This window comes from Vanacampus margaritifer, chromosome 2 (assembly GCF_051991255.1).
Source record: "Vanacampus margaritifer isolate UIUO_Vmar chromosome 2, RoL_Vmar_1.0, whole genome shotgun sequence".
In the NCBI taxonomy this organism is placed as follows: Eukaryota; Metazoa; Chordata; class Actinopteri; order Syngnathiformes; family Syngnathidae; genus Vanacampus; species Vanacampus margaritifer.
This window is the reverse complement of record NC_135433.1, coordinates 885078-908241: the sequence shown is the minus strand read 5'-3', so window position 1 is coordinate 908241 and position 23164 is coordinate 885078. Positions and strand designations below refer to the sequence as shown.

Sequence of the window (23164 nt, the reverse complement as noted above, 5' to 3'; positions counted from 1 at the left end):
AATAGTTGATGGGCAACTTCATTTTCTCATTTTTCAATTAATTAATTAATTTTCATATTGTTCCCAACAAAGCCTTCAAAAAACACTGATAAACATTTAGTATACTTTTTTTCCCCATGAAAAACGAGGTGAAAAAAATTGTTTGGGTACAATATTTGATATTTATTCTCATTTATTTACCAGAAAACTTTGTGAATAAAACATCGATTGTTTCCATATAAATGATCTCCAATTGTGTCGCTGTACGACACTCAGCTAAAATGTGCCAACGTGTCAAAGCGGGCAATGTGATTTTGTAGGCCTTTTTGCGCCCCCCGGTGGTGACGCGTTGCATGTGCCGCCTGCCGGCAGGTGCCGGAGATGCTGCACAACGACGCCGGCGAGCACGGCTTCAGCCACTGCGGCTACTTCCTGCTGCAGAACGCCGGCATCCTGCTGGGCTTCAGCATCATGCTCGCCATCGCCGTCCTGGAGCACCGCATCCGGCTGGATCTCCACTTCTGACGCCGGACGGCCGCGCCTCGTCCGCTTTGGTTCTGCTCTTCTTCCTTTTGTTTGTTTTTGTCCTCCATGACAGGTCAACCCAAGGAAGCCGTCAGTCACAGCCGGCAGGGCAGACTGACGGCCGCCGCCGCCGACACTTTCCTCTTCACGACCTCCAAATGTGCTCGGACTGTCGGAAGCGAGCGAGCGACCTGCTCCTGACATACCATAGGTCAAGATGTTACACTTTTTTTTGTATTCTTATTTTTTTTATTTAAACTTGAGTCGTCGTTTTTTTCTTTTCTTTAACTTAAACCTTTTCATGTTTTCAAGTCCGCAGGGGTGTCAAAGGTCTTTATGTTTTTGTGGTTTCCCTCAGGGAGCCGTTTTGACTGTGAAATTCCCGCCACTGTTGAATGACTTCCTCCTCATGTGACACAATTGACCCCGTAATTTATTGTTTGCCTTGAGATACGAGTGAGCCCACTTGCAAGTTTTTGGCGACATCAGCCGTCCTTTGGCTGATGTTGAAATCTTATTTTTGTTTTGTTTTGAGCCCTCCTGTTGCGTCAAAATGACCCACTTTCACTTTAAAGAGCAAATGTTAGCTTTGTGCTATCAAACTTAGCACCAACGGACAATAAAACAACATTTACCGGCTCAAACTGACCCCACATTCACATCAATAGACTAGAAGAAATGCTTCATTTTGACGTGTAAATACAATTAAAAAAAAGGGTTCCTAATAAGCTCTAACGTGTTTGTTTTGGAATGCTAAACATTCCTCGTCAAATTGCGCCATGATTTGTTTATTTGCTATGAAAATCACATCGATGGACAATTCAAAATTGCTCACGTCAACGTTTGTCAGGAGACTTTTGGAACGTTAAACATAGCCTGGTTCAAGTGGACCCGTTTTAACATTGAAAACTACAATGAGGCTTCATTTGAAATGTTTGCTTAATATCGTTTATTATTATTATTATTAAATCATGAACTCTAGCCCGGTTCCAATCTGACCCGGTCCCATGATTGTGCTGTTCCTGAAAACCAACCTAACAGGAGGGTTCGCGCCAGAAAAGAAAGACAATTGCACAAAGTGTATTTGAAAAGAGCCACGCCTTTTCCTTTCAGCTGCTAGCTTGATGCTATTGCTAACAGCAACTAGCATCCGTGTTACTGTCTGTATTCTGTTTTTCCTTCTCGTGACGTTCCACTCGGATCTCGAGGCACCGCCGGATTTTTTATTTTTTTCCACATCAAACTGAATGTGAACTCACGGCAAGTCGTGACAAACCAATTGAAATCGTCCTGTTGAAATGTTTTAAACAATTGATGCTGACCGAGTGAAGAAAAATGTCTGCCATCGTGAACACAACAAATGTGGTCTCCAAAAATGTTTTTGTACGAGCACAAACCTCGCTGACAAAATCTGGTTTGTCATTGGATGAGGCAAGCGTGTCGAAAGTTGCGAGTGCAAATGCCAATGGCGTCACATTCCCACAAAACAAGTTCAAGTATGAAAATGGCGAGCGAGCCTGCGCAACGTCATCGCACCTGCTGCAACGTGACACTCTTCATTTGTCACTTGCTTCCTGCTCCAAAATGGCCGCTTCAAGTATTAGCGCAATTGACTGCCACAATTTGCAATCCTCTTGACGCCTGACATCAGGATGGCTTTCAAAACTCGTCGTGACCACTTTGAATCTTGCCATGACCATTTTAAAACTTGGCGTGACGACTCACTGCCGCATATTGTGACGGCTTCGTGACAACATCAATCTCGTGATGACTTAAATGTCGTCGTGACGACTTCAACTTGGCACGACTCTAAAAATCATTGTGATGACTTTGTAACTAATCTCATGACAATTAAATGTTGTGACGACTTAAAAACCCATGACAATTTATTGTGACAACTTAAATCTCATGACGACTTAAATCTTGTCGTGACGACTTAAACATGGCACGATGCTAAAAATCATTGTGATGACTTTGTAACTAATCTCATGACAATTAAATGTTGTGACGACTTAAAAACCCATGACAATTTATTGTGACAACTTAAATCTCATGACGACTTAAATCTTGTCGTGACGACTTAAACATGGCACGATGCTAAAAATCATTGTGATGACTTTGTAACTAATCTCATGACAATTAAATGTTGTGACGACTTAAAAACTCAAAAGTGACAATTAATTGTGACGACTTAAATCTTGTCATGATGACTTAAACTTGGCACGACGCTACAAATCATTGCGATGACTTTATAAGTAATTTCACGACAATGAAATCTCGTCGTGATGACTTTAAAGCTCATCGTGGCAATTTAAATCTTGTGACAAGTGAATCTCATCGTGACGTAACTTTAAAGCTTGTGCTGACTGATCTCAGAATGACGACTTAAAAACTTGTGACGACTTAACATGACCGCTTAATCTCGTGGCCACTTTAAATGTCGTCACGACAACTGATCTCATGAAGACATTAAAACTTGTAGTGACAACTCTAATACTTGTCGTTATAATTTAAATGTCATGATGACTTTAGTCTCATGACGATTTTAAATCTCGTAACAACTCTAAGTCTTGTCGTGACGACTTAAACTTGTGACAACTTTAAATCTCGTGACAACTTTAAGTCTTGTGATCAATTTAAGTCTTGTCGTGACGACTTTTAAACTTGTGACAACTTAAAAAGACAATGAAGAAGCGACGTTGGAACCCGGCTTCTAAAAACCCGAATTTTGTGACTTTCCTTCAGAATGTGATTTGGGGCCGATTTCGAGCGTGCAACTTGTTTTCAGGGAATCGGATGCCGTCGATATTTGCACGATTCATGTTCCTACACGCTCATCCACTGAAGGAAAACGAATTTTTGGTGTGCCGCTTGAAGGATGAATTTTTGCTGGAAGGACTCCAAGGTGCTGTTGCCAATCTTGCGGTTTGAAGTTGTCCGTTTGTTTGCAAAGCGGCTCGCACCCGCTGACATTCCTCAACACAAATAAACGTGGTCTCCACACGCGCCGCCTGCTTTGTTTTCACGGACCGCGCCTCGCACCGTTTGCACTTTTCGCAAGAAATTCCCTTCGACAACTTGAGACCGTCAATCTTTGAGCGTGTGAAGCTGGCGTGGGAAATTCTTTCTCATCCCAGTTGGCGAGATTGAACCGTTGGATGGAAGACTTTTCCATGAGTGGGGTAAAAAAGGACAATTCCAATCAATGGCTTTTATGCCGTAAACTTAAGAATGGCCTCTCATTTTGCTTAAAGGTGGTGATTTTGGTCAACAAAAGAATTATTTTTATTATTTATTTTGTAAATTGCTTTTCCCATTAAATATTATTTTTTTTAAATCCATTCAGAATGTCTAATATGGCCGTTTTGGATTTAGTGTCTTCATTTATTTTGTAAAACGCCATTTCCCATTAAATGATATATAAAAAAATCGATTCAAAATTTCTAATCTAGCCGTTTAGGATTTAGTAACAACTTATAAGTGCAATATGAGGCAGAAACTTCCTTTTTTTTTTTTTACACATTCCTATTTTTACATGGTTCATGTGTGAAATAAGGTACTAATGGCTTAAAGTTGAGTTTTTCTGATTTCTGTTATGGAACCATTTATGTCACCATTTTTTTCTGATGTTTTTTGTTTTGTTTTTCATTTCTTTTAAAAATAATATTATGTTTTTCTGAACTTTTTCCCAGTTTTTTGTTGTTTTATGGGGAAAAAATATGTGTTTTAGAAGGTCTTGTTTTGAGTATAAATATTTGTATGAAAAAACAAAATTGCCCCCCCAACAACAACAAAAAACGGGGGGGGGGGGGGGGTCAATAGACAAAAAATATTCTGAAAAACGGGGGGAAATTCCATAAAAACCCCAAAAAACAGAGTCCAAAAAAATACTCAAAAGGTTGGAGGCAGGGAAATGACGTCATTTGTGTCATTCCGTCGTCATGCATGTGTAGCGCCCTCTAGCGAGCAGCCGTCAACACTGAACGTCAACAACTCCAATGCATTTGTTGCCTTCAAAAGAAGTCCGCAAGTTGAGCTTGTCCTGCCTTCAGCAGGTCAAAGCCGGCTTGGAAAGTTCTTCACAAACATTCCACCTCTTCTCGGACCACGTCAACTCAAGTCTGCTCAACTGAAATGCGGTGGAGGTTCTGGACCAGATTCTGGACCTTGCACATCAAATTGACTAGAAACACAACAACTAAGTCTTGTTCAAAGATCCAAAAGTTTTGTTGTCGTTTGTTCCGCTACGTCACAACTTCGTGCTTCGCTGGCGCCGAACGTTCTTCTTGGCCCACTTGCTCAGAGGCACAATCATTTATGAGCACGTGTGTGACTGCGCACGCTGGCGGAACCTTCTGGACCTTCCCTGGTGCCGTCCCGCAAGAAGAAGAAAGCTGTGAAGGTCCGACATCTGCGCTCTCACTCCCGCGCTGTAAACCGTCACCGTTGTGGACCGCTTGGAGGCGCTGGTCCTTCGGCACCACCTGCACGGCGGCGCACAACTCCAACTCCTCACGTTCGACCGGCACCAACGGCGCCGGCCCCTCCACAAGCTGCGAGAGAAGCATCATCAACATCATCATCATCATCATCATCATCATCATACTCGGCACTATCTTCGTCATCATCATCCTCATCATCATCCTCTTCTCATCGTCATCCTAATCATCACCACTTTCATCCTCCTTTTCATCCTCATCATCATACTTGTCACTATCTTCGTCATCATCATCCTCATCATCATCTTCTCCTCCTAATCATCACCATCTTCATCACCCTCATCATCATACTTTCGCCATTTTCATCTTGATGCTTATCGTCATGCTCTTCAGCATCCTCATCATCCTCATCCTCACTCTCATTGCCAGTTTTTCATCCTCATCCTCATCTCTCTTCATACGCTTCATCCTCATCAACTGACCAGTGAGGGCGGCAGCGCCTCCTTGTGGACGCATCGGTAGTAGCGTTGCGAGCGGCAGCGGACGACGCAGCAGTAGGTGGCGAAGGCGACCCCAGTCATGAGGAGCAGCGTCAACACGACCGCGGTGGGAATCTTCCAGGAGGCCCGGGTAACTGTTGGGATGGGGTGGGGGGGGGGGGGGGGGTTGATTGACATTCAGCATCGAATCCGTACGTCCAGAAAGCCACTGCTTGTCGGCCAACCTAATGCTAATGTAGCTAAAGTTGTTCATAGGCTGGGGTTGGCCAATTAGCGCTTTGACGCTTTAGGATGGTTTGGAACACAAACACATTTGCATAGATTTGAGTTTTATAGCATAGCTGCTCATTTTGTTACGTTTTTTTTTAATTTTATTTTTTATACAGTCTTGGCCTTGTCCTGGTCTCAACCTTCAAAAGTCTTAGGCCTTGTTTTGTCTTGATCATTTCTTGGTCTCACTTTCTGTGGTCTTGTCTACCACACTAGTTAGCATCAAGCATTGTACTAAAAATACTTCACCAGTGACAGGACACTGTGATTTACTAAGAAGAATTAAAACAGAAGACCATTTTTTTTCTTGTCACCATCAAACTTTGAACATGTTCAAAATTCCTTTGCAACAAGAAAACACGTGTGTGGGCATAAAGTATGGAAGGCCAAAAATGCCTAAATAAAATTAAATAAAAGTGAAAATAAAAATGGATTAAAAAAATCATGAAAAAGTGAAAATAAAAAATAACAAATTGTAATAAAAACAACTATATATATATAGAAATATATAATAAAATAAATGTAAAAATAGAATTAAATATTAATCAATGGATAAAAACGCCCTGCTCTCGTGCTCTGTATTAATTTATTTCATGCTGTAGACGCTGCCATGAATTGCTATTACACTTTTATTTCTGTGTATATATTTTGTTGTTTTGATTTATATTTCATTTTTGAACTACATATTATTATTATATCCATTTTTATTTATGTCTTTTTTATTTGAGTGGTTTTGCTGCTCCTTATGATGAGGGTTTGAGAGCGTCTGGTCGTGGCAACGTTTTGTGACCTTGAACGAACCCTGACCCAAAAACCTTTGCTATGTGCACACACTCTGGCAAGCAAGCCTGCGCAAGCCTGCGCCGTTCAGTGAGATACGGACTTTAACATTTATTTATTGTCTTCAACTTAACATGCTCATTAATCTGCTATATTTTGTTTCAAAATAAAATGCGTGCATATTTCCCAGAAATGCAAAGCCCGTATCTCACTGAGCAGCGAATGCCGACAAGGCAGCGCCCACGCGGCAAATGTTTTTTTCGTCAGGGTTTGTTCAAGGTCGCAAAGCGTCGCATTTTTGTTTTTCTTGTTGCCCGAGGACATGAAAAACTGTCGGGACCGTTGAACCCGCTGGCGAGAAAGTCTTTGCGATGGTTGGCGTCCTGAACAAACCCCGATGAAGAAACAACACTCGCGCATGCTCATTCATCAATATACAATCTTTGTACTTTTAATGGCGCGACATGTCGATGTTTTTGCTCACAGTTGTCACAGCGCCAGAACGCAATATGGGCCCGAGATGCCGAGTTGCTAAAAACGTTTGTCATGTTGTACCTGTGACACATTTCTCTTTGGTATCCGGACTGCGCAGTTCTTCCTTGAGCAGGACGCGCGCCCGCACGCAGTACTCGGCCCCGACCTGCAGGTCGTGGACGGGCAGCAGCTTCTGTTCGGCCGGGATGACCAGCACCAGAACCTGCTGGACGACCGGCAGGTTAACGGCTCAAGTTGGCTCGGGATGGCGACGCTAAGCGCTAACCTGGCCCGGGGCGTCGCCGCGCTTCCACACCTCCACCTCGATGGATGTTTTGGGCGGGGCCTCCTCGAAGGACACCTGGAGGCCGCCGCCCATCGCCGACACCGTCATCTGGGGCACCGTCAACACGGCTGAAAAGACGTGAAAACAGGGAAATGTTTCACATTCTTTAAATCGAAACGTATTCTATTCACTTGGGGGGGGGGACTCCTTTTTTTCTACTTTTTTATTTTTATTTGCAGTTTTTCAGAATTTTTTTCTCATGTTTTTCTGACTCTTTGGGGGAGCTTTTTTTTTTCCACTTTTTTTGAATATTTTTTGTGGGGAATATTTTTTCCCCTCTGAACTCCAAGTGACTTGTTGCAGACTCGCTAATGGTAGCTGCTTTACTGCATGCAATTCAGTTAGCAATGCAAGCGTTAGCCGATGGCGCGACATCTCCGCAAACTTACATGCTCCATAAAAGCATAAACCTTACATTAGAATATTACAGTAAAAAAGCATAAAACATGAACCGATACTGCGTGTGTTACTAATTCCGGTACTTAACCGAGCCAGTAAGTCACGTAGGTGAAGGTACGTTGGAGTTATGTGGGAACGTGTCCGCCATTAACGACTCTGCAACAAGTCGCTTGGAGTTAAGAGGGATACAAATAATAATTAAAGACTGAAGAAAAAAAGATTCAGAAAAACTGAAAATAAAAATTAAAAAAATACACAAAACAAAGCTCCCCCCAAAAATTGTCAGAAAAACAGGAGTTAAAAAATCTGTTTTTTAAATGATTTTCCTCTTGTTTTTCTGAATATTTTCCCCCCGTTTTTCAGATTTTTTTCATGACAGGAAAAAAAAAAATCGGAAACAGAAAAAAAAAAGCAAAAAAACAAAAAACAAAGCTCGCCCCCCAAAAATTGGCAGATTAAACAGTAAAAATAAATAAAATTAAATCTTTTCCCCCCTGTTTTTCAGTTTAATTTTTTCGGAGTCATTTTTGCCCGTTTTTCAGAATATTTTTTAATGACAGAAAAAAAAATCAGTAAAACAGGAAAAAGTACGACGGCGTATTAGGGCCACGTATAAATATATATATTTTTTAGAGGGCGGGGGCATTAATTCCGAGAAAAAAAACCTGACAAATTTGCGAGTTTATTAAGTGGCAGATTTGCAAGAAAAAAAGTCCAAAAGTTATGAGAAATACACGTAGCGTACTACGCAACTGTTTTGTGCCAATACTTTTGGGTCGGGTTTCCAAATAAGGAGATGTTAGCCTAATTGCTTTAGCAGAGACGAACCATCTGACGTGAAGCATTCGCTCTTTGAAGCGTTTTGTGCGGCGGCTGGCCAGCAACGACGACACCTCGTTTTGCGAAGGTCCACCAGCAAACATTTAAGTTCATTTGTTAAAATGTATATTTACGTTTCCACAATTATTATTGACCTCTAAAGTTGATGTGTCGAATCTGCTGCTCTCCGTCATTCACTTTCATTGACCTAAAGAATGCCAACTTCTGATTGGTTAGTGTTTAGTCAGCTGATCGGGGATCAGGAAGTGTCGTCACTCGAGCTGCCGCGTATGACGAGTAAAGTTTCAATTAAGAATCAATCCATTTTCATTTTAGAAACTGCGTCCCACCAACCAGCAACCAATCCTCACATGATTAGACTATTGCTACGCTACGTGTATTTCTCGTAACTTTTGGAGTTTTTTTTTCCTCGCAAATCTGCCACTACGTAAAGTCACAAATTTGCCACTTTATAAAGTAGCAAATTAGCGAGAAAAAAAATCGTAAATTTGCCCGTTTTTTTTCCTCTGAATATTGCCCCCGCCCTCTAAAAAAAAAGAAGAAAATTATACTTGGCCCTAATACGCCGTCGTAGAATTCTGAAAAACTGAAAATTAAATAAATAAATAAATAAAACAACAAAGTTCCCTAAAAAAAAAAAAAAATTCTCGCCAAATTGAAGACCTAGCGTTATAGTTTCTTGGTGCGTTTGAATTGGGCATGTTTTGGCCACTGCGGCGGTTATTCCTTACTGTGCCTCCTGTTGAATGGCGGCGCCAGTTGCGCCCACGCCGACGTGTTGTGGGCGCAGCGCGCTCGCACGCGGATGTTGTAGTCCGACTCGGAACCCAAGTCCAAAGTCTGGTCGCAGTGCGTTTGCGTCACGTCCTGACACTCGGGGGAGTCCGTCCACGTGCCGTTGTGGTGCGTCCGCTCAAACTCGCTGGATGAGGCCCACAAAAAAACAGAGCAAAAAGTCAAACAAAGCAAAGCCTGGAAGCGCCTTTTGAGTCCTTCTGAGATTTTGAGATCCTTCCATGCACTTCCTGGCCTTCAAATCCACACTTTGATAAAATGTCACGTTTAAAATCCACGATGAATAAAAAAAAAGCCAGTTGAGAAATGAACGTGTGCGCCACAGAAGGTCCTCTCTTGACTTTGTCCTCTTTGTCTTCAAATGGCTTCCCTGAACCACAAAAGCAAATGGCCACCACAACATCTTCTTCTTCTTCATCATCATCATCATCATCATCATTTTTTCGTTATGTTTTTCCTTTTTCCCTTCATTTCTTCTTTCTCTTTCCTTTTTCTACTTTTCCTTTATTTGTTCTTTTGTCTTCATCTTTTTTCTTCATCATCTTTCTTCTTTTTCTTCAAGTTTTTCTATTTTCTTATTCTCCTTCTGCATCTTTTTTCTCCCTTAATTCTTTTTTCTTTGATTTCTTTTTTAAAAAATCTTTTTCCTTTTTTTTTAATACTAAACCTTTCGTACTAGAAGAACAAGAATGAAGCTTCTTGGCTTTCCGGCAGGCTTAATTAGCAGCTTTGCGCTTAATTGTGGTGACTCACGCCGACAAGACGTTGGGAATGTCACCCGTCGAGCTGTTGCTCGTCGTGCTCCGTCCCTCGGGCGCTTCCCGCCCGCGCCACCTTTCCCGTTTGGGTTTGAGCCAACAGGCCGAGTAGCGAGTCCATTTCTCAAGAAGGCACTCGGATGAATCTTTTGTGCGTTTGTGGAATACGAACCAAGGATCACATTTCAGCCTATGATCCGTCCCGGGGGCGGCCATTTTGCCACTTGCTTTCCACCGCAATGACATCACGGTTGCTAGGTGGGCTCAGCTGCCGAATGTCACATGATGACCAAAGCCCCCAAAACTGTTGAGCCCGTAATTGGGCTCCAGTCTGGAGCATGCACAGTCGCACCCTTACCTGAAATTTTAGTACAACATTTAAAGGCACAAACTGTAAGTCGGATCGGATGGCGAGGTAAATATTAGGGTTGGGTATCGATTCAAATTTTTGGAATCGATTTGATTGAAAATGGATGGATTTGATTTGGATTCACAAGAGTTCAATTTGATTACATTTATGCAATTCGATTTGATTCAATTCAGTCCAATATTATGGAAACATCAATTCATCTTCAATATCAAGGACATGATTAAAAACGACACAAATATGAAATTCCAAATGAAATGATGCGGAAGGCGGTTTGGAACATAAAACATAAGCTCGGGTCAAACTGACCCCTTTCAAAGTTGAAGAAACTACAAAGAGTAATATTTCAGGATAACGCTTGTTCAAAATGGCTCATTTGAAATATTTGCAATGAAAGCGCTTAATAATGTTTACTGGGCTGCGTTTGAAATCGTTCAATATAAGATCAAGCAAGCAAACAGGATTGTTGATTGATTTGTTGAAAGGGAAGCAAAATGCAAAACCTTTTTGCTGCTGCCGGTTTTGGGGCCGTCAGTTAGTGATGGCAAAATGAAGCTTCATCAAGCTTCATTTTGCCATCACTACCGTCAGTCACGTTGGGCTCGCTCGTCCGCAAACGCCGTCACGTGACGCAACTTCTGCTGAACGATGGACTTGAACGCACCCTTGAAACTGCACCGAGTAACGGCGCGGCGAGCTGCACGGCGCTGGCGGGGGGTCCCACCCGAGGATGTGCTTCATGTTGATGGAACCCATGGTCACGTGACCCGGGGCGCTCCAATCTGAAGAAGAAGACAAATGGATTGCTTGCCATATTGCTTTCAAAAGGAATTTTTACAGGCGTCATATGAATAGCGTGATTTTTTCACACATTTTACCATCAGAATGGAATATTTATGACGGCGTATTAGGGCCACGTATAAATGCATAAAGTATATATATGTTTTTTATTTTATTTTATTTTTTTTAGAGGGTGGGGGCAATATTCCGAGACAGAAACTTTATAAAGTGGCACATTTGCGGGAAAAAAAAGCCTAATAAATTTGCAACTTAAATATAAAATGTGCAACTTTATAAAGGAGGCAAATTTGCGACTTATTTACACATTCATGCTTTGTTTTTTTTTTGTATCTAAGTTGATGTGTCGAATCTGTTGCTTCCGTCATTCACTTGCATTTACTTAAAGTATGCTAGCATCTGATTGGTTAGTGTTGGTCAGCTGATCCGAAAGTGTTGTCGCTCCAGCTGCTGCGTAAGACGAGTCCAATTTCAATGAAGAATGAATCCGCCTCCATCCTGCCTTTTCATTTTAGAACCAGCAACCAGCAACCAGCAACCAGCAACCAATCCTCACATTACACTAAAGCTGCGCTACGTGTATTTCTCCTAAGTTTCTGGAGTTTTTTTTCTTGCAAATTTGCCACTTTATAGTCACAAATGTGCACGTTTAGAAATTCACAAATGAGCAAAAGTGGCAAATTTGTGAGTTTTTTTCTCTGAATACCAAAAAAAATCAATCATTAATTATACGTGACCCTAAATATCGGCCCGTGCCGAGTTGCTAATAATGTTGCTGTTGCAAATGTTTGTCATGTCGTACCGGCGACCCGCACACATTTCTCTTGTGTATCCGGACTGCGCGGTTCTTCCTTGAGCAGGACGCGCGCCCGCACGCAGTACTCGGCCCCGTCCTGCAGGTCGTGGACCGGCAGCAGCTTCTGTTCGGCCGGGATGACCAACACCAGAACCTGCGGGACGACCGGCAGGTTAACGCCTCAACTTCGCTCGGGATGGCGACGCTAAACGCTAACCTGGCCCGGGGCGTCGCTGCGCTTCCACACCTCCACCTCCATGGATGCTGTGGGCGGGGCCTCCTCGAAGGACACCTGGAGGCCGCCGCCCACCGTCGACACCGTCATCTGGGGCACCGTCCGCACGGCTGCAAAGACGGGAAAACAGAAAAATGTTTCACATTCTTTAGCTCAGTGCTTCTTAACTTTCTTTATTGAAAAAGGAAATGTGATCGTTTTTCAAATTGAAAACATAGCTCGCACCCTCTGGTAATTCATTGAATTTGAATGAGGAATGTTTTGGCCACTGCAGATTCCATAAGCTTGTAAAACGCACCCTGCTTGAGAGACAATCCAGAAAGTTCTGTAATGTCGGTGTTTTGTAGTCGTAGGTGTTAGCGTGTGGCTAATGCTACGTGTGGATTTAAAAAAAATGATTGTTGTCATTTTACACCTCATATCACACAGAGTTTAAATTGTGCCTTGTAAGCATGTCTCGACTTGATGCCATTTACGGAGTTGCGCCGGAGTTCGCACATCGCCAAATGGGCGGGTCCAAACGGGGTGCTTTCATTTGATTTCTTTTTATTCACTTTCTGGTTTCATCTCCACATTTGAACACATACAGCCACAACTCTTCTGCCTTTGCCGCCGCCGAACCCCCCACCCCCCCCCCCCCCCCGCAGTCCCGACACAAGCCGGCAGCCAACGAGCGTGAACCAGCCCACCAATCAGAAACGTGCGTTGACGCAGCAACATTTGCCCCGAAACTTGGCTAGAAGGAAAACGTCTCCGGAACTCGGTGCACTCAGAAGACACATTTTAAGTGCGCCTTATAGTTTTAAAATACGTAACATTTTCTTGAGAACTTCTTGGGCGCCCCGCCCAAGTATTAACATGGTGTGGGAATGGCTGCTATACAACCATAATGAAAAGAAGAAGAAAATCAAGTCAATCTTGAATGTGCAGAGAGAGATTTTTGTTTGAAATTTTAGTTGCAGTTTTCTTGTTTTTGTTTAAAAAAATATATCATTTCGATTTAATTTCAACAACAAAAAATGTTTATGTTGTTTTGTTGGTTTTGTGAACTATAATGACCTTGCTGGCGACCAATCCAGGGTTGGGCTAAAAAATACCCTGACGCTGACAGGTCCATTGATTTTGGCTGTGTAATTTATAGTCATTTATAACTAGCTAGTAGCAACACTATTAATAACGCCCAGCCATGAACTCATTCACTGCCATTGACGACTATAGACGTCAAAAATTCATGTGAACTATTTCTATTGGTTTAACATTTTTTCATTTCATTTTTTATGAAAACCTAGATGTCCATTCAGCCATCGTTTGTCCCTCGGCGTACTCACAGTGGATGAGGTGGACTCGGACCAGCAGCAGAGCGGAAGCGATGGCAGCAGTCTTCATCCTGGGCGGCCGCCGAGACACATCCTCGCCTCGGGTGCGACAGCCGCGGACACCGAACGCTCTTTTGTGGGATTTTGCGCATGCTGAGAATCAGGTTGCGGGATGCTGACAATCGGTCGCCGGGGCTCAACCGGTCCGGCCGGTTGGCTCCGCCCTGCGATTGCGGTGCCGCGAGCGAGCCGTCATCAGCTGCTGGAGCCGGTCCAGTTTGGCTTTCATGTTCACAAACACAATGCCGTCAATTCAAAAAGAGCAAGATCCGAAACAGGGAAGTCCATTTTTGTCATTTTTTACATTTTTATGTTTTTTTTTTTTTTTGGGGGGGGGGGGGGGGCATATCCGGTAAGTGTTTTTCACATGGCAGCAATGATATAGTGTCTTCATTGTGATTACAAATAATCAAATAAAAATATGTCTTTTTTTTTTTAGGACATCTCTAATTTTGGACTCACATCTAATATTCAAATTCAAATGTAAATATGTATTGGTTGGACAAAATGAAGATGATTTTTTATTTATTTTTTTGTCAGCAACATAGTAGATAGTAAAATAGGTGACAAATGTACTAGTTGCTCTCGTGCGTCTTGAGGATGATGCAAACTTCCACATGCCTTGGAAGTCTCAAATCGGTTGTTTCCTTTTGCTCGCGCCACATGACTCACATGTCCTCTGGCAGGCAGCAGGGGGCGCCCACGTCACAATTTCATCCAGTGCCTCCTCGAGCCTTCATTTCTTTTTTTTTTTTTTTTTTTTTTTGGGGGGGGGGGGGGGTCATTTCTTTGGTATAGCTTTCATGACTTCCAGGCTTCATTTTTGCCCGTTTCACCTTCGTGTTTTCTTGTTAGTGACAATTCCGTCTCATTTAGCGTTCTTGACTTGAATTCCTTTTTAGTCTTCATTACTTTTTGTCTAGCTTTATTTTCTTCTTATTCAGCTTTTAGGACTCTCTGCTGTTGTGATTTAGCCTCAATTTCCTCTTATTTAGCTTTCAGCTCTTCTTTAACCTGAATTGTATTTGTGTTCAGACTTTCTCTTTTTTTGCCTTCAATGTTTATTATTTAGCTTTTTTTGCTACTTCTTTAGCTTTTACTTTTTTAGCCAATTTACCATAATTTTGACCTGTTGTGTGGTTTGTCTTGTACCAAAAACTATAAACTTGGTTTTGTTTAAGTTTAATAATTAAGTTGAATAATTTGTTCAAGTCAAACCATTTTTTTAATGTGTTCAATTTATTCTCCCACGGTAGTCAGAAGCTGCTTCAGGTTCTCTCCTGAACAGTAGAAAGTTGCGTCTTGGCGAATAAGACACTTTTGAATATTTTTGAGACACAACAGATATCAATAAAAAATATAAATAATTTGGGGCCTAGCACAGACCCTTGGGGGACTCCATGAGTAATCTTCAAGTGTTTTGATTGTATATTGTTAAACTGTAAGTACTGATATCTGAAACTGTAATCTAGTTGACAAGTAAGTACTAGTTTTCTTGTAATTCTACGTCATTTATAATTGATAAATTCCTGTAAATACACCATACTAATAATGTGTCGTTGTAAAATCCATCCATCCATTTTGTATTTTTTTTTACCGCTTATTCCTCAAAAGGGTCATCGCAGGCAAACAACCCCAACAATCTCACTTATGGACAATTTGGAATGTTCAATGAACCTGCCGTGCGTGTCTTTGGAATGTGGGAGGAGACTGTCGCACCCGGAGAAAAGCCACACAAAGTCGAGCCGGGAAGGCCGAAGCCCGGACTCGATCTCACGTCCTCTGCACCGAGAGGCGGACGTGCCCGCCAGCCAACGTGCCGCGCTTGTCGAGTGCATGAATGAACGTCGGCTGTTTATCGGAGAAATGCGACGTAAGGACGATGCCGACTGCCCTGGCGCCAAAATATTGTCCTTGCGCCGGTGACAACATCTGATCCGCTATTTGCTTCTTCTAGCCGCCAAAATCCAACAATCTTGCCAGCATTGACCTGTAAGCCAAAACATAGTTGCTGTCAAATTGACAGTATTTTACAGCATATGATTGTACTTTGTTTTGGACCCATAATGCATTGCTGTATACATGTAAATACTGTCAAATTAAAAAACGGGAACATGTTGTCATCTTTTACATAAAAGTGTTCCAGTGTACTTTATAGAATTCATTTCCCCTTTTTAGCCTCCCAAACGTCCTCTTCAGCTCAATTTGTCTCCCGTTTCTTTCTTTGTTGATTTGACTTTTCCAAACAAGTCGCGGTCGGCCCGACGAGCTCCGCCGCGCTGTTCTTCTTCGTTTTGTGGTGACGGCATTTGCGTGACTTGCTGAACTTTGACCTGCGCCGGTTACGAAACATTGACTCTGGCTGGTTGTAAAACTATAAAAGGCACACGCGCACAAAAGGGTTGCCGTTGTTGTGGTCGCCGATGACGACCGCGTTGCCGCCGTTTGGTGCCCTCGGCAGGACGTCCTTATATGGTCGTGCGCCGGCTTTGGGATGAATTTGCTTTCTCCGGACGCCTCGCCGTGACTCAATCCCAGATTGTCCTTGGATTGTTAGGCCAGTCTTGTGTTCCTGCACTCCTGTCAGATCTCAGACTGTAGACCTTAGTTCAGGTCAGGCAGAGACCTGCCTGCTGTTTTTCTTGGTTTCATTTAGCAGTTTTTCTAGAGCGTGGCAAAATGGTCGTTACATTGGTAATTCATTTAATGCATGAGCCTTTGGGGATGATTTTAAATGTGATTTTAGATTCGATTTATTGAACCGGAATAAGGACGTTTGAAAGGGTCGCACATAAGTGACGTCATCAAGCAGCAGCCGATAGAGAAGCACCTTGAGATGACGTCGCTCCGAGGCCACAACCGAATGCAGCGTTAGCTAAGAAATGGAGTTACTTTTCTCATTTTATTAAATATTGCGCACAAACAGAGGTGGCAAATCCAGGTCCAGAAAGTCAAACTCTTGTCACAGTTTGGCTTTAACCCCTGGTGCTGCCTAGCTAGATAGCTAGCTAGTTCCCTGGCTAGCTCCCATGGTGCTCGTTTACCTGCTAGCTAGCTAGCATCATGGCTAAAGCCAAGCTGTGGTAGGGTTTTAACTTTCTGGACCTGGATTTGCCATCTCTGCGCACAAGTAAATACACATTTGAAAAAAATCAACCTAATACTGAATCTAAGTAAAACTAAACTAAAGCATTTTTTAAATAACTAAAACTAATAAAAACTAACAGAACCACCCTGAAAACTAATTAAAACTCAATTAAATTTAAAAAACCAAAACCCAAAATGAAATAAAAACAAAGTCAAATGAAAATTCCAAAACTATAATAATAGTTATAACCCTGATTCACACGCAATTACAGTGTCTCGAAGTGGCTGTATGCTTTGAGCTAGTTAGTCTGCTAGCATTAGTTAGCGGTCGGATTAGCATTATTGTTGGAGCAAATCCAGTGTGTGTGTTGATGCAAATGTTTGTGTTGACTTTTGTTTGATGAAACGAACAGCGGTCGTGAGGCCCCCTGCCGAGGGCTCGGGATGCTCCCGAGGGTGCGGCGCCTCTGCGGCAATCGATACTGCGCGAGACCCGTCAGAGGGCGGGCCGGCCACTTTATGGCCCCCGTCAGAGGGCAAAGTCTCCCGGCGCCAACGCGCCGTCGTCATTCGGCGCCAGGAGAGCAGCTGCATTGTTCCTGGTAGACTTCTCGGCGGTGGAGATCCAAACTCGTCTTTCCCTTCTTGTCTTTGGTCGGGTCGGTTGAGGCGGCGACGATGTCGACGGCGGTGGAGGCGACGGGCTTCATCATGTGCCTGCTGAGCTGGCTGCTGACGGGCGCGGCGCTGGCCAACGACTACTGGAAGATCTCGACGGTGTCGGGCAGCGTCATCATCTCGCAGCGGCAGTTTGAGAACCTGTGGCACTCGTGCGCCGAGAACAGCGCCGGCATCGCCGAGTGCCGGGACTTCGAGTCCTTGCTGTCGCTGCCCGGTAGGTGGCCGAGCCGTCGGGCCGCAAGTCAACCGCTTCGCAGCCACTTGCCGGCGAAGGCGGTGAACGTTTCGCTTTTAACGCTTTGAACAAGAAAAACTGTTGGCGACCATGAAATGTTTTTTTGTTTTTTGTTGTTGCTGCCACGCAAGAAGCGGCGCGAGCGTTAGCGGCGCGAGCGTTAGCGGCGCGAGCGTTAGCGGCGCGAGCGTTAGCGGCGCGAGCGTTAGCGGCCTTTCGTGCTGTTTTGCGTGGCAGCTCGTAAAAGATGATAAGCGTCAATCATTAACTGGCTTCGTTACCGAAACTAACCCGTCGAGTTCTCACACTTTTCATCCTCAACTTTCCAATTGGATTCATTAAGCCTTCATTTCTTCTTGGTTTGCTTTCATTCTCTTGCACTTTTAGCCTTCATTGATTCTAGTGTGGCCTTCGTCTCTTCTCCTTTTTTCTTCTTCAGTTTGCCTTCATTCTCCTTTTCTGCTTAAGCCTTCATTATCTTCATAAGCCTTCCTTTTTGTCCTTCCTTGGCCCTCACTCTGCTAAAGCCTTCAAGTTCTTTTTTTTCCTTCATCACCCCCCCACACACACTTTTAGCCTTCATTTTACTTGAGATATTTTCCCTAATTCTTTAGCCTACTTTTATTCTTCTTTGGACTTCATTTATCCTTCTGTCGCTTTTTCTATAGCCTTCATTTGTTTGGTTTTTAGGCTTCAATCTTTTTGTCTGTTAGCTCTTTTCTACTTTTTGCCTTCACTGTCTACTTCTTCAGCATTCCTTCCTTCTTCTATTGGCCTTCATTGTTTCCTTCTTAAGCCTTTGCTCTCCTCCAATGCTAGCCTTCAATTTGTCTTTAGCCTTCAATTTGTCTTTAGCCTTCAATTTGTCTTTGGCCTTCATTGCGAACTTCTTCCTCCTGACTCCTTCATTGTCTCCTTCCCACCCATTTGTTGGCATCGACCAGAAGAAAAGGCTAGCATTAGCATTAGCATTAGCATCAGCATGAGCAAGCTTTCTTCCTGCAGTTGGCGGGTAGTAAAAGGGCGCGGCGGCCATTTTATGATGACGACGGGTAAACATTAACTGGCCTCATTAACACCTCCTGTTTGCCTTCATTCTCCACTTTGCGTTGCCGTTCACGTGCCGCTTCCTCTTTAACCTTCGACTGTCCCCTTTTCTGGCTCAATTGTTTCTTTTACGTTTTGTTTTGTGCTTCGTTATCTGGATTGATGTCAAATGTTGATTTTCTCCTTTTCGCTTCCTTTACCTCCATTCTTTTCTTCCATTAATCTTCATTTTCCTCTTTTTTTTAAATCCCATTTTCTCTTTCAATCTCCATTTCTATTTCTTGAAATCTGATCCATTCCATATTTTTGTTCTTTCGCCGTCGATGTTGTTTTCGTTTCTAGTCTTCTGTCTTGGTTGATTTTTTTTTTTTCTTGGCTCTTGGACATTATTGAGGCGGTTGTGTTTTTTTCTTTTTCTTTTTTGCTTTGCGTCAGGTCACGTGCAGGCGTGCCGAGCCCTCATGATCGTTTCTCTGCTGCTGGGTCTGGCGTCCATGGTGGTTTCTCTGCTGGGCCTGAAGTGCATCAAGATCGGCGCGGCCGGAGACGCCTCCAAGGCCAAGATGGCCGTCACCGGCGGCGTCCTCAGCATCCTGGCCGGTTAGACGCATTCAAAGAAACCTTGATTTTGGCAGACATTTCACTTTTGCTCTTTTTGCGACACGTCATCTTTTTAGTCAACAAAAAAATCCAAATGGTTTTGGTCTAGCTTTAGTCGCATTTAAAACAATATTAGTAAGAGTTGAAGAAGCCCGAACTATCAAAATAGCACAACAGAAATATGAAAGCTTAGTAACCACATGACTAGCTTGATCGATACCCAGCCCGATAATTCTGATTTATTTTTGGTATTTCAATTCCAAAGTGTTGATTATTGTCCTTGTCGTCTTTGGTGACATTTTGCCGGCTTTGTGCCCGCAGGTGTTTGCTGCCTGACGGCGGTGTCGTGGTACGCCAACATGGTGGTGCAGGACTTCTACAACCCGCTCTACATGGGCGTCAAGTCAGTCGCGCACACGCACGCACGTCAGTCACAACTCGTTCTCACCGCTGGCTTTCGTGTTGCAGGTTCGAGATGGGCGTGGGCCTCTACTTGGGCTGGGGGGCCGCATGCCTTTCCGTACTGGGGGGCGGCTTGCTGAGCACTGCCTGCAAGAGGGCGTCGCCCGCTGTCCAGAAAGGGTACGGCGCACACCCGCCCGCCGGCCAGCTTCCAAGGGGGGAGGGGTTAGCATTTTCCATTGGGGTGGGGCTTCAAAATAGGGGTTGAAACTACAGTTACGGCTTCAAACTATGGGTAGGGTTTGAAATGAGGGTTTCAAAGTAGGGTTTAAAATGAGGGTTTAGACTTCAAGGGGGAGGAGGGGTTTTGAAATGAGGATTTAAAACTTGGCTCAGGGTGGGTTACAAAATAAGAGTTTCAAGATGGGGGTAAGTTTCAAATTTTGTTTTCAAATGAGGGTTTAGCATTTGGGTTCAATTTAGGGTTTGAAACTAGGGTTAGTGCTTCAAATGAGGTTTTCTAACAAGGTTTAGACTTCCAGGTGGGCTTCAATTTACGATTTAAAATTAGGCTTAGGGCTTCAAACAAGGTTAGGGTTTCAAATTAGGGTTTCAAAGTAGGGTTGTGGCTTCAAACTAGGGGTTTACAAATGAGATTTTCCAACTGGGGTTTTTAATTCGGATTTTGCATTGGCGGTCGTCGTGCTTCAATTTAGGATTCAAAACTAGAGTTCGGCCTTCAAACTTGGTGTAGGTTTTCTGTGTAGGCTTTCATGCTAAGGTTGAGGTTCCAAATGAGGGGCGTGTCTTCAAATGAGGGTTTCAAACAAGGGTTAGGATTTCAAAGTTTCAAAATAAGGCTCAAGGTTTGAACTTGGCCACTATTGTTGAGGAGGAGGAGGAGGAGGAGGAGGAGGAGGAGTCATCAGCGGCCGCACCTCCTCAGGAAACTCAATTCCTTTGAAGTGAGCGCACGCATGGCGATGACCTTTCCTCCAAAGCATCGCGACCTTCGCCATAACCTGCTGGCTTGATTCCTTCAGCCTCCAGAACAGAAACAGACCGCAGCACACTGCATCCGCGTGCTCCGGGGTCGTTGGTTCGAACACGTTTTTTAAGCAACCATCAATGACCCCTCTCACGTACTTCAGCCCGCATTTCAGTGGCTCGCCCTCTAGGTGGCGCCTTTGCTGCGTTGCCTGCAGGACAGAGAGAAGAAGAGCCACTTTTGTCCCCAAAGCAATTTTGCTTTTTAATACGCCTGCAGATCTTCTTCTTAATATATACTGTATATGAAATATGCATATTGTTGCCACTTTATCCTACTCATTGACTCACTTTATTGATATTATGTATTTACATTGCATGTTTTTATATTGAGTATATATTCATTTATACTTTTTATTCTCTTTTAACTCATTCACTGCCATAAGTTCATAAAAAAAAAAGATTATAAAAAATTTGGTGCGACAGGAGGTTCATTTTTTTAAATAGTAATTAATCGCTTGACTTCACTTGTTAACTCACGATTAATATTTTTTTTTTGGATCTGTTCTAAAAAAAATAGTTCAAATGAATTTTTTATGTTTATAGCCGTAAATGAGTTCAATGTAAAGCTGCTCAGTTGCTATTTCTCAATTGACCCGAGGATTAAAATTGGGTTGGGTTTCAAAAGAAGACCTTTTTAATCTTTTGATTTGTGGTTTTCAAACTGGATCAAGTTGTCTACGTTTTCAAATGAAAACGGGTTTGAAAGTTTGGCTTCAAGAACGAGTGAGGTTTTCTTTATCCTCACGCTGTTTGTTTGCTGTGTTTCAGTGTTTACAAGGCCCCGCCCACGTCGGAGACGGCCAGAGCTTACGTCTGACGCGTGCGCACGCACGCACGCACGCACGCACGCACACACACACACACACACACACACACACACACACACACACACACACGCACGCGCTTGAAGTGAAAATAAAATGGTAATAAAAGAAAATTTTGTCTTTTCAAAACATCTCTTTCACTGTGTGTGTACTTTTGTTGTAATCCGGTGTGAGTAATCACGCTGACGACGACGCAGGACGTAATCCAGGCCAGCTGCTGACAGGCACAAAAGCAGATTACATCCTGGCACGCGTGCGGCCTGCGCTGAAAACTCGCACCCGGAACCTTTCCAAGTCCTCGGTGACAATCAAGTCATCGTCGCAACAAACAAAGAAGAAAGAAGAAAGAGTTGGGGGGGATCCAAATCCCGTTGGATTGGTTTCTCAAGAACAGCAATCATTTCCGACTCAATTTGACCCGGGCTATATTTAATGAAAAAAACAAAAGCCTTTTTAATGAAGCCATTAATCACGAAGAATCAAAATTCTTAGATGTCATTCATCTGATTAAAAAATGTGATGCTTTGACAGCCCAAATAAACATGAGCCGCTTTCATTGCAAATATTTGAACAAAATCATATTTAACAAGTTTCATTATGAAATATTCCAATTTGAAGTTCCTCAACTTTGAAATGGCTCCGTTTGATGTTTCATGTTCCAAAAGCGGCCTGAGAATGAATTGAAGCTCACGATCAACACTTTTAGATGCAAATACGTCAAAAGCAAACATTTTAAGTTTCATTACCAAAAAGTAGCTACAAATTTGAAAATGTCGCGTTCCAAATGCACGCCAACGGCCTTGTTTTGGGCTCCCCGGTTTTCGGCAGCAGTTGTAAAGTTCCGATGGGAACTTTCAGCGCTTCGTTGATTTCGAATGCTCGCGATACTGAAAATAACAAGCGGGAGGACTGCAGAAAGATCCGTCCAGGACACCGCTGTGGAGTGTCATGTGCTCAACGTGGAAAAAGGTCTCATCTATTCAAATGAGTCTCTACTCTTCTACTTGTACTTTCTCGGCCACCCGCGCAGGGGACGGCATGTGAAAACGTGCGACCCCGACTGCCAGCGAAAAGCCAACCACAAAAACACGAGCAGGAGGAGCAAAAACATCCCAAGATGAGACGACAACCTCGACTTTCACACCGCTCATAAATTGGACTGGCATGATATGCAAACACACACTTGTCTTTGTATCATCGTGGGGACGTCTCATCGACGTGATGCATTTGCTAGCCCCTCCCCCTAACTCCAACCATCACAAATGATTGGCTACCCCCATTCCCTACCCGAACCTCAACCATAACCCAATTCAAACATAATCTCTAAAACCAAATGTTGACCCTCAAAAAGAGGTCTGAACATGTGAGGACCACCAAAATGGCCCCACTATACCAAGTTGGTCCCCACAATGGTAGTTAAACCTGGAAAAAACGCACACACACACACACACAACCTAATCTGCGCGGTTGTGCTGACGCGGTCAGCAGACTTTTCAATCCTCTCAGCGGTTGATTTGAGTGAGCTGCAGTGGGCGTGGCCATGGGGGGGGGGGGCGGGTCC

General features: G+C 43.4%; 3 protein-coding genes across 3 annotated transcripts in view; 2 read left to right on the top strand and 1 right to left on the bottom strand.

Annotated features, from left to right (window-relative positions):
* slc39a6 (solute carrier family 39 member 6) overlaps positions 1 to 3507 on the top strand; it is a 29419-nt gene extending 25912 nt beyond the window's left edge. Inside the window, exon 13 of the mRNA XM_077555525.1 lies at positions 352 to 3507. Within this exon, the coding sequence (XP_077411651.1) occupies positions 352 to 504 (153 nt within the window). The 3' untranslated portion in view covers positions 505 to 3507. The remainder of the gene's footprint in view (positions 1 to 351) is intronic.
* crfb16 (cytokine receptor family member B16) lies at positions 1019 to 13803 on the bottom strand. The gene is made up of 9 exons (XM_077555526.1): positions 13630 to 13803; positions 12284 to 12411; positions 12073 to 12220; positions 11137 to 11254; positions 9284 to 9474; positions 7254 to 7381; positions 7049 to 7190; positions 5426 to 5577; positions 1019 to 5057 (listed from the first exon to the last, which is right to left on the bottom strand). The coding sequence occupies exons 1-9, from the start codon at positions 13685 to 13687 to the stop codon at positions 4749 to 4751; spliced, it is 1374 nt and encodes a 457-aa protein (XP_077411652.1). The 5' UTR covers positions 13688 to 13803; the 3' UTR covers positions 1019 to 4748.
* Positions 13804 to 17331: 3528 nt separating this feature from the next.
* On the top strand, positions 17332 to 21680 carry cldn15la (claudin 15-like a). The gene is made up of 5 exons (XM_077555989.1): positions 17332 to 17659; positions 19163 to 19327; positions 19649 to 19730; positions 19796 to 19909; positions 21548 to 21680. The coding sequence occupies exons 1-5, from the start codon at positions 17443 to 17445 to the stop codon at positions 21594 to 21596; spliced, it is 627 nt and encodes a 208-aa protein (XP_077412115.1). The 5' UTR covers positions 17332 to 17442; the 3' UTR covers positions 21597 to 21680.
* Positions 21681 to 23164: the final 1484 nt, after the last annotated feature.

Excerpts from the sequence above, each read along its gene's own strand:
- crfb16 (XM_077555526.1), bottom strand. The coding sequence starts at position 13,687 with ATGAAGACTGCTGCCATCGCTTCCGCTCTGCTGCTGGTCCGAGTCCAC. Across the intron at positions 12,412-13,629 it reads CCGAGTCCACCTCATCCACT|CCGTGCGGACGGTGCCCCAG; the intron begins GTGAGTACGCCG and ends CCGTCTTTGCAG. Across the intron at positions 5,578-7,048 it reads CAAAGAGAAATGTGTCACAG|TTACCCGGGCCTCCTGGAAG; the intron begins GTACAACATGAC and ends CCATCCCAACAG.
- cldn15la (XM_077555989.1), top strand. The coding sequence starts at position 17,443 with ATGTCGACGGCGGTGGAGGCGACGGGCTTCATCATGTGCCTGCTGAGC. Across the intron at positions 17,660-19,162 it reads GTCCTTGCTGTCGCTGCCCG|GTCACGTGCAGGCGTGCCGA; the intron begins GTAGGTGGCCGA and ends GCTTTGCGTCAG. Across the intron at positions 19,910-21,547 it reads TCGCCCGCTGTCCAGAAAGG|TGTTTACAAGGCCCCGCCCA; the intron begins GTACGGCGCACA and ends GCTGTGTTTCAG.